Source organism: Parasteatoda tepidariorum, chromosome 3 (assembly GCF_043381705.1).
Source record: "Parasteatoda tepidariorum isolate YZ-2023 chromosome 3, CAS_Ptep_4.0, whole genome shotgun sequence".
Classification (NCBI taxonomy): Eukaryota; Metazoa; Arthropoda; class Arachnida; order Araneae; family Theridiidae; genus Parasteatoda; species Parasteatoda tepidariorum.
In genome coordinates this window covers 81,811,823-81,822,464 of record NC_092206.1, presented here as the reverse complement: position 1 = coordinate 81,822,464, position 10,642 = coordinate 81,811,823, and the positions used below count along the sequence as shown (strand labels likewise).

General features: G+C 27.0%; 1 protein-coding gene across 3 annotated transcripts; it reads left to right on the top strand.

The window, feature by feature from the left end:
- LOC107452097 (fas apoptotic inhibitory molecule 1) lies at window positions 1-9,427 on the top strand. Of its 3 annotated transcripts, none has more exons than XM_016068404.4 (5): window positions 1-130; window positions 1,650-1,776; window positions 2,832-3,054; window positions 5,180-5,229; window positions 6,219-9,427. In XM_016068404.4, the coding sequence occupies exons 2-5, from the start codon at window positions 1,666-1,668 to the stop codon at window positions 6,366-6,368; spliced, it is 534 nt and encodes a 177-aa protein (XP_015923890.1). In that variant the 5' UTR covers window positions 1-130; window positions 1,650-1,665; the 3' UTR covers window positions 6,369-9,427. The 3 variants fall into 3 exon arrangements, with proteins under 3 accessions (XP_015923890.1, XP_042897927.1, XP_042897928.1); XM_043041993.2 differs by having other exon boundaries at window positions 19-140; XM_043041994.2 differs by lacking the exon at window positions 1-130 and adding an exon at window positions 299-496.
- Window positions 9,428-10,642: the final 1,215 nt, after the last annotated feature.

The window sequence follows — 10,642 nt, the reverse complement described above, 5'->3', positions numbered from 1 at the left end:
CTGAGCAGAAATAAGCAGTCGGAAGTGAAGCAAATTGACAAGCAATTAAAAAGTAGCGGTTTGTTTTGGTTCCGTGGATTGCATCAATTCCTCTATAAAATTTCTCATCTTGCGTTTAAGAATTAATTAGGTACGTTTAGGTACATAATTTGTTTTAAAAATATGAATTCTTTTAATCTGTATGCATTTTTGGAACGATTTTACTCATAATCCTTTAAAAAATTAAAATGTTTGTATAAAATGTGGTGACCATGGCAACCAGTCAGAATCTGTGTGTTATACACGTATGTATTTAAAGTTAAAGAAAAAAACTAGCGAATGAAGCATAAATTCATTAAAAAAAGTTATCTGTTATTATCTTTGTCTTATATTACGTATTTATGATAATCCCCCCTTATGCTTTGTTTTTAAATTGCATATATTTTGTTTTCATGCCATTATACAGGTTTCATTTGCATCAAAAAAGAATCTTCATCTTTTACTTCAGTTCTATAAGGTATAATTATGTTTTGTAAATTTTATTAGTAGTTAATGATCATGAAAAGTAAGTAATAAAGAATCTGAATACTGCAGTTGAGATGCAAGCAGATTATCATTATTAATTTATTATTTTTTTTTAAAGTTAAAGCATTAAAATAAGCTTAATTCGCATATAAATAGAATTGATCTAAAAAACGTAAAATTTGATTAGTGTTCTCCCATCCTGTATTACTTGGTATTATAATAGGGGAGAGCGGGGGCTAATGGGACACTTTTTTAATTTAAGCTGTATTTCAGTAAAATATGTAGATATTTTTTTAAAAATTCTACTAAATTAAAGCATGCATATGTGCCTAATAAAAAATGTTTTATCTGTTTGAAAAGGACTTATCAGTTTCATAAAAAATTTCCATTTTTGAAGTCATATCATTGTCCCATTAGTCCCCATGTATGGGGTCTAATGGGACATGATGCAGGGCTAATGGGACAAATATAAAAAATAAGCAAATTTTGTACTAAATAAAATAAACATTAAATTATGTATGGAAACTATTTCATTAAAAATTATTAATACCAATGCTCTTTTAAAATTTTTTTTATTTATGAATAATTATTTAAGGTCATATAAAGAAAAATCAAAATCGAAACTCAAAATTGTAGATGATCGCATAGTTTGTTGGTCAATTTTTGGCGGTGGCAATTTTGACACAAGGTCAGCAATATCAGTCCAGTGCTTATCTTCTTTCTCTGGATATGTAAATTTTAAACTGTCAGTTTTTTTCTGTAGGTAGTTCACAAGCAATTCATCATTGTTAATCTCATTAATGATACCAATGTAATGAAACACTTTTCGCTTTCCTGCAAACTTAACTAGAAGAAAGTCATTTGTATTTAATTCCTTTGCACTTATTTTGGTTATTTCATCATTATATTCGGTTGGTGAGTTCTGTATAGACATGTTATTGCCTACACAACTGTCTGAAATTTCACAGGGTTCCTGTTGCTTAGGTATCGTTTTTTGGGGCGAATATACTTTGTCGTGATTCCCCTCTATCTTTTCTGGTGTTTTCGTTAAAATCCTAGTACAACCTACATATTATTGTTTGACACTTTTCTGACATTTTAAATGTATGCACATATTATTACAATTTGTTTTCTTTCCTTTTCAGATAAAAATAGTTAAACATGTCTCAAATAGTTGGCATTTGGGAGGTAACATTAAATGGGAAGAAACACATGATTGAGTTTGAGCATGGTACAACATCTGGGAAACGAATTGTCAGAGTTGATGGAAAGGTTTTATTATTTTTACTCATTCCATGTGTTATATGCTTTATATATATATCTCATATATATGCTTCATTTTAATTATGTTTACTCACATATAATATGTTTGCTCTCTGTCTTGACTTTAAATGGTAGTTATTAAATGTGAATTTCATTGATTTATTTGGTTCATATTGATAAAGTTGGAAAATAATGTTTGAATTTATATTTCTTATAAAAGGTTTAATAAAAAATATTTTAATAAAAAAATAAGTGATTGTAGGCATAAACTGATATCAATATGATTTGTCAAAATTTTTCTTTCCTAGTAAAATGATTTGCCAACCTTTTTGATTAACTCCAAATATTTATAAATTCTGGCTTCGAGGATTCAGTGTTATTATTTTAGGGAAGAATCGGGATTCGATCCCCAGTAGCGTCTTAAAGCCTATCCAGCTTCAGATCAATGGGTACCAGCCTGTTTAGGAAGTAAAGACAGCCTGTGCACAATGCTGATAACATTTTCTCTATCATGGTGTTGGTTATAAAATTATGGAGCTTTAACCTAATATTAAAATATGACCCAATTTGGCCATATACCCAATATGGCCAAAATTAATAGCCCATTTTGGGCTTTTGTGGGGATGCCTTTTCTTTTTTATTTATAAACTCTCCTTATTTACCAATTTCCTTCAGAGAGTAGTAACAGTAAATAATAACAACATGCTCCTAAAAAATCTTAGAAATAATCCATTTAAGTTTCTTTCATTTAATGTATGTGTCACAAAAATGGTCATAATCAAATATATTGTCTTGGAATTAAGAATTCCTGTTTGAGTCAGTGAATAATATAAGGCATATGTGAATAATAATTGGTACCATATTTTATTTTATTTTGGACCTATAAAAATTAATTTTTGTGACTACCTTTTTTTAAAATGAACACAATTTCATGAGATAATTGATACCTTTCTCAATTAGTTGACTACATAATTACTATTTTGTTTTTAATAATTGGTTTAACATTAATGGTTCTATGATACATTAATCATCATGAATATATTTTTTCTCCATTTGTTTTTTAGGAAATATTGAAAAGAGATTGGCTGTTTAAACTTGTTGGACATGAAAACTTTAAAATCGGAAATAATAACTGCTCTATTGCGATATATCCTGCTAAAGGCTTGTCTTTTGAATATTCTTTGATTGTAAATGGGAAACAATACAAGAAGTTTAAAGAGAATCAATCTAAGATTCTCAAAACTTGGATTGTTGATGTGGACAGCGAACCTACTAGAGTTGTTCTTGGTTGGTGTTAAATTTTCTTACTCAGTAATAATTTTTATCATATTTTAAAATTAAATGAAATTATATTTGTAACGGTTTTTACTATAGACAGGAATTCAAAAATTCTTGATTGAAATTGCTAAAATAAAAAGGGACATGCCTCATGATTTTACAAAAATAAAAAATTATGTATCTTTAAAAAGAAAAATGATTTTTTTTAACCAATCTGTTGAAAAACAAGAAATATAGATAGTTATACAGACTTTTATTATTTTCTAGTTGTTATCATGTTTCAAAATTCACTTTATTTTAAAAATTTACTAAGAGATGGAAATCTGTCAAAAGACTGAAAACTTTCGCTCTAACGTAATATATGTTGTAAAATTTATGTGCAGCTTTTAACTGTATATTTGTTTCATAAAATACTTTAATTAATCAATTTAATTAAGTCCATTATAAAAAAAGGAAGCACATTTTTTAAAAAATTTTGTACTCTCTGCATAAAAAAATGTAACAGACACAAAATAATGAAACAATACATAAAATTTTTTATAGGATTTATTTTAAAATTTAAAGATTTTCACTGTGTATATTTGTTTACTTTTTAATGTTCCAAAATATTATAAATTAAAAATTTGAGAAAGTAAAATTTTTTATGAAATAAATCAGGATGTACTTTATTGGAAGTAATTTGCATTGAAAAATTTCTTTGCATTTTATTATATTCAATTGAAATTAGTAAAAATGAAAAAAAAATGTGTTTTTACTAATATTATTAAATTACAAAATGAATTGTTTATATAGAATTTAATTCGAACATGCATTGTATCATTTTATGTAAAATTTTACTGTTGTTTAACTTATCAAATCTTTTTTATATAGTGTTTATGAATCCACGACCACTAATTTGGGTGTCTCAACCGTATCATGTTTTACTATTTTAAATTTACTAAATTTAGACTCAGCGTTCAACTACTGGTTGGTTGTTCCTGGGCTTTTAAACTTTTTCTGATTTTAAATTTTTAAATATTGGGTTTTTTAATCATGTCTTGGCCCGGTTATGGGTCATGATTTTAACTACTTATTCCATTGTTTTAATGTGTGATGTCCTAATGTTACTTTTAAACTTTGGGACTATTTTAATCTTTCCTTCTTGAGATTTTATATTTTTTATGCATTGTAATCTTTTGATTTTTTTTAATTGTGTGAGGGCCCATATTGGGCTTTGATTTTAATTGCTGGATCATCTGTGTAAAGTGTACGATGTATTAATGGTGATGTTTTGATTGACCATCTCTACTGTTTGTCTAAGATAGGTACTGTGACCGCCATTAAGTCTGCGGCAATCTGGTGCAATGGAAACAAGAACAGGGCATTTTAGGGAGGGTAGCTTTAATGAAGAGGTCTCCCTTTCTCTCACCGAAACCAGTCCTAAAGAGGGACCCCGCACCCCTACTTGAAATAATCATACCTAGTTACCATAGTCACCGCCACAGCTCCAAACGAATGTCTGGCACAGTATCTATCTTAGACAAACAGTACTGGCCCTGCGTAGCCATGTTGATTTTGTTTGAGTCTTTAGCTCATCTTATAAATTATGAATCATATGCTTTGTATTGTAGAGACACCACAATTGTCGACAAATTTGGGGATGATCTTGTGCATTTTGATTATAACTTTTGAGCCACAGTTTGTTTTAAATATTAGGGTTTTTCTATTGACCTATTTTTAACCATAAAGTCATAAGGGCCTGTTGGCCCAAATACCTTTTACTTTTAATTTTATAATGGCTCAATTTTAGCAGATGTCATTGATGTTATACCTTTTTTGTGTTGTTACTTGTGATGTACTTTTTCTGTCGGGCTGTTGCCACTGACATCTGTGATTTTAAAATAATAGTTATTAATATAATTTCTGGTGTTTTATGTATGTTTAATATATGTTTTATGTATCTACTCTCGTATGCCCTTAAATGGGCAGGTCGAGATACAAATAAACAATATAGTGCTTATGAATTATGTTATCAATATTTATTGTTATCAATTATTAAGTTTCATTTTATTTCAATAATTAAATAAATATTTATGATGTTATTCTATTTTTAGATATTCATTATATAATTAAAAATTTAAATTTTTACTTTCAGAAAAAGATACTCTTGATGTTTGGGTGAATGGTGATAAAATGGAAACTGCTGTACGTACATATTTATTTAAAGATTACATTTAAAATTATTACTTTTGAGTTTGTTGCACTGTTGAATTTTTAAATACATTTTCTCTTATTCTACTTTCGAATATGATTTTGAGTCCTCACATTTTCAAATATACACAAGAAAATTTATCGTTGGAATATTTTTCATTGGAAAACTTCTGTATACTGAAGTTCCATTTGGGAGTATTTTTTTCTTTTGCGTGCAAAGTTAGCTTTTTTTCTGCTCAATTTCAATTATGTGATCTCATAATTCTGCTATGCAAGTGTCCTTTAAAAAAATTGCATGATTATATGATTTGTACTTCATGATTACATAGATTTAATCATTGTATGTGATTTAGAAACAAAAATTTTGTAAAATTGGTTGCTTTGGTTTTTGCTAATTTTTTAAGTTTCATTTATTTTTTCATTAATACTAATGGGTTTTAGTTAAATTATTTTCTTTTCTACTAAAAAAAACTTTTTTTTAATTTGTGCAAGGAAAATACATTATTGTTGGGCTGGAATCCTGGCTAATGGAATGAGAGAAGCGTTACTGAGTTTGTAAAGAAATATAAATCAATAAAATCAGCGTTCAATTCGTAATTAAATGGAACTGTTTTGCAGACAAATGCTTTATAAAAAAAAGACAGACAAGAAAATGAGTACTTATATGAGCCTATTATGAAAGAAAAATTTAAAATAAAATATCATCATACATATTTGATAAAAGAACATTTATTAAATTCAATTGTCATATTGAAATTAAATACTATATAGCATATTAAAAGAAACCCTTCAGAATTCTTTTTTTAATGAAATTTTAGAGTTAATGATCATTTCAATTATCTGAAGTTGACCTACTCTTAATTGCTTTGGTTACTGTACTTAAAATGATCTCATGACTTCATGGAAGAAATCAACTAACATTTTTTAAAAGTTGAAATTAAATTTCTTTAGTGTTTTATGAATTAATTGTATTCTCATTTCAGGGTGAGTTTGTAGATGAGGGTACAGAAACTCATTTTGCCTTGGGATCTTATCAAGCATATATAAAAGCTGTCAGCAGTGGAAATAAAAGAGAAGGAATCATTCATTCCTTAATTGTTGGAGATACAATTATACCAGAAGCTAGCGATTGAAAATGCATCTTTCAGAAATGAGATAGCTTCATCTACTTTTTGAAAAATGAATTTCACAGAAATGATTGTTACCTGTGCACCAACTGTTGTTGAATTTTAAGATGTTAAGCATCTCAGCCTAGGAGAGTTATTTTCTTAAAGATGGATTATTTATCACAGTTAACAAAAATTGTTGTTTGAAACGATTATGCTAAAATGCATTATTGTTCTTTATTTACTATTTTAGAAAAATTATGTTTAGTTTACAAATATATATCGGGTTTTTAAGACTCCAGCAATTTTATAATGTATATTTTTAATAGATATTTATTTAAATTTAATGTAAGTGATATATTTTTATATATTGTTAAATATCACTAAGAAATTTTTTATTTTATTTTATTATAACAATTAGTGTATTTTAAAAACCTTATAATTTCTACATAATCTAATTTTTAACACATGAATAGCCATAAATTTTTTATTTATTTGTAAAATACTTTTCAAAAATGAATGATAAAAAAGACAAAGTATTCTGTAATTTTACGGTGCTTTTTTATTAAGAAAATATACTTATTTTTGCATTTCTTTTCTTTTGTTTGGAGCAAAACTAAAAAACTTATAGTTGTATATTTTCAATAAGTTTTGCTTCATTTTTTTACTTCAATATGCATATGAAGTTACTTCTTTAATATTAGTTTATGTGAATCTCACATTTTACATATTCAAGTTTTTAAACTAAATAGTATTAAAGTAAATAGTATTAATTTCAAGTATTAAATTGTGAACTTTATTAGCTCTAGAAATTAATTAAATCATAATTTTAAAAAATATCAGATAATAAATTAAGATTATGTTAGTTTTTCTAAAAAATAAAAAAAAAAAGAAATATATTTATTTAGAAAGGGAAATATAATAATGAAAATTTGAGGTGTCTTAACTAAGTATGTTTTCATTGATGTACATTATCCTTTTTCAAATAAAGACAAATACAGTTTTTAAGAACTAAAACTCTGTGAAACTTATCATACTTCACCAATTGATAAAATAATTCTAGTCATTTTATTCATTAAAAAACTCTTAAGTCATTTACCTAATTGTTTTGCGGAAATGATGTTTGATTTTAAGTGTAGCTTCCTTTAACTTTAATATGATCAATTTACTTAAAAAAAAAAGTCTCAAAACATGCATTATTTGACATTTGCATATAATTCCTTTTTTAGCTATTTTAGTTGTACAGTGATCTAATTATAGATTATATTTTTACAAACAATCTTATTAGAAATAGGTATATACTGTGTTAAAAACCTACTCATATATTTGTCCCATTTTTTTAAAATTCACACTGTAGGAAGTACAGTTGTATTTGTTTAAATTATTTCTCGTTTTCTTTTAACAATCGTAAAAAAATATTTTATATTAAGATGAATCTTAATAACAAATACCCAAGCATAAAGTTAATTTGAAATATAAAACAATTTTTAAATAATTAATAATAGGAAAAACAGCCTCTGATATTGTTTTTTTTATTACTTTATGTTTTGATTAAGATCTTTAGTTAAATTATGAGTTTTAGGTAAGAACCAGTGTACTTAAATTTTTTGATATTTACTTTATTTATTGTACTGCAAATTATTGGTTGGTCTATTATTTTAAAATTGCTTAATATCATTTAATTTAATAACCAAATATAGATTATAATTTCTTTGATAATTAATATTTAAAGCAAATAGTATACAGTGTATCTTTAAATTAACTGATAAAATGTGCTATTCTACTGATAATATTCATACTTCGTATTGAAATCCAAAATATAAATTTACAACTAATGCTACAACTAACAGTTTTAAGGTTTTTTGTAAGTTACCACCTGTATGGTAATAATGGTATTTAAAACAAAATTAATATGAAGCGTTATCTTTTAACTTCGTACATAAAATTATTTTGACGTACATTAATGGTACAACTCTTATGAGGTGTTGCGTAAAAGCCCGAACATGAACAAATTAAAAATTAGCATATCTGCATTATATGCACTAAACGTATTTTTTTAAGAATTAGATAGTAGTTTAATTAGTATATTGGCCATTTAATGTGTGATATTTTGACAGTAATATAATGATTAAACTAATTACATATATATATATGTTCAGTGACGTATGGTATATATATTTTAAGTTATCAGTTTAAGAAATAACTAAATCAGCTATTGAACAAGGTAGAATTAAAGTGAACCTTATTAATTATGGTTAATTTACTGATGCATTTATAGTTATAAATTAGTTGCATCAAGAAGAGTTATAAATTAAAACAAATATAGCAATACTAGATTTATAATATTAAAGGTGTATAATAGTATTAGAATACTCATATTTTTTGAAGCATAAGAGTATTAGAAACGTTATAAATGCATACTGTAGTGCAAAATTGAGATGTTGGTTTAAGTGCACAGTTTTTTAAGATAAAAACTCACAACTTTTGCCTTTATTAAAGAAGTGAGAGTATTGAATATGAAATTCACTACTTAAAATATATAGCACATAATATTCTTGCATGATTGCGTTACTACATTTTTTTATAGTAATTAATTGAAATTCTTTTAGTTACTTTGGGATAACCAGTGATGGTATAACTAATCTTTTCTATGAAATTTTCTTATGCAATTATTAAAATCTATACGACATTCTACTCAATTGAAAATTATTTTATGGTATCAAAGATTATATAATTTATTACGAGTTATTCTTTTAAAATACTACTTATCCATAAGTTTTGTTTGCTCTTCTTTTATAGTTCAATCTTGTAAACAGGAAAATATATATTTCAATAGCGTGTTTGTGTCATACTTTTAAGTTTTATTTGTAAATGAAAATGCCTAATTATCAATTGTATTCTTTTTTATATATAGGACATTGCTTTTTTAATCACACAAATTTCAAAATTTTGTATTATAACTTGATCAGAACACTAAATTTACCTGTTTCACATATTAGCAGAGATAATATAAAATACTTGTGTCTTACTATTGTTATGTATTGCATGTACAATTGTTAAATCGAATTAAAAAAAAGTTCCTTTTAGGTATCTTCCTCATTTGTTACCAAATCATACCAATATTATTTAGTGACGCAGTTCTATCATAGATTACAGTGATTCTGGAAAAGACTGAAACTGCAAATTCAGATACCCGAAAATATGTAGGGTTGCCACTCAAATCTGGAAAAAATTCTCTGTGCATATTATACAACATTAAGAGGAAACAACAATTACTGTGCTCTTGTGTGAGTTACATTGGGCTAACTATATTTATTACAGGGTGGCCACTCACTCTGGAAACCGGGAATTCTCAGGGAATTTTGAAATACCACTGGAAAACCGGGAATTCTCAGGGAATTTCACGTCGATTCTGGAAAATAATTTTGTCCCGCATCGCCGCTCTTTTCTTCCCATTCCGTTATGTTTAGTTTTTCGGAGCGAAACGCATCTGCTTCATCGCGATCAAGCATCACTTGATTATCCTCCAATGAATGCTTCTTGTCCCCGCGAAAAAGCGGAAATCCGCATTTTTCTCTCTCAATTTTGAAAATTTCCGACCATGTTCCAAAAACTAAAATTTTTGGGAAGTCCTATTGGAGAAACCCAAGCCGCCCGAACGATAGTCGGATTACTGCGACTTCCGCTATAGGAGTCTAAGCGTTTCGTTTCCGACAGCCGATTTTCATTTTTTTTTTTGTCTGACTGATTTTTGGAATTTTAAATATTAGGAACTGCACCAGAATCTGCCAAAATCGCGATTTTTAATTAGACGATTTTAATATTAATCATCGATTTTCGTATTTAACTGATTTAAAACTTACGTGTTGCAATTTTTTTACGCGATTTAAAAATCGTACTAGCAATTCCTATTCACTCAATTTAAAAATCCAATATCGCGATTTGAAATCCAATAAGCGTTTTTGAAACCCAATATCGCGATTTGTATTCTCGTCAGTTTAAAATCCAACTTCGCGATTCGTATTCACGCATTTTTAAATCCAATTTTGCGATTCGTTATCACGCAGTTGTAATATCAGATATCGTTTTGCAATTTGTATTTTCGTGTTTTTAAAATCCAACAGCTCGATTCATATTCACGCGATTTTAAAATCCAACCGCACGATTCATAATCACGCGATTTTAAAATCCAATATCGTGATTTGTATTCACGCGATTTTAAAATCCAATATCGTTATTTGTATTTTCGTGTTTTTAAAATCCAAAATCGTGATTCATATTCACGCGATTTTAAAATCCAA

What these genes read in the sequence shown, in the direction of transcription:
- LOC107452097 (XM_016068404.4), top strand. Translation starts at nt 1,666, where the DNA reads ATGTCTCAAATAGTTGGCATTTGGGAGGTAACATTAAATGGGAAGAAA. An exon ending in ACCTACTAGAGTTGTTCTTG is followed by an intron (nt 3,055 to 5,179) that starts GTTGGTGTTAAA and finishes TTTTACTTTCAG; the next exon opens with AAAAAGATACTCTTGATGTT. An exon ending in GTGATAAAATGGAAACTGCT is followed by an intron (nt 5,230 to 6,218) that starts GTACGTACATAT and finishes TTCTCATTTCAG; the next exon opens with GGTGAGTTTGTAGATGAGGG.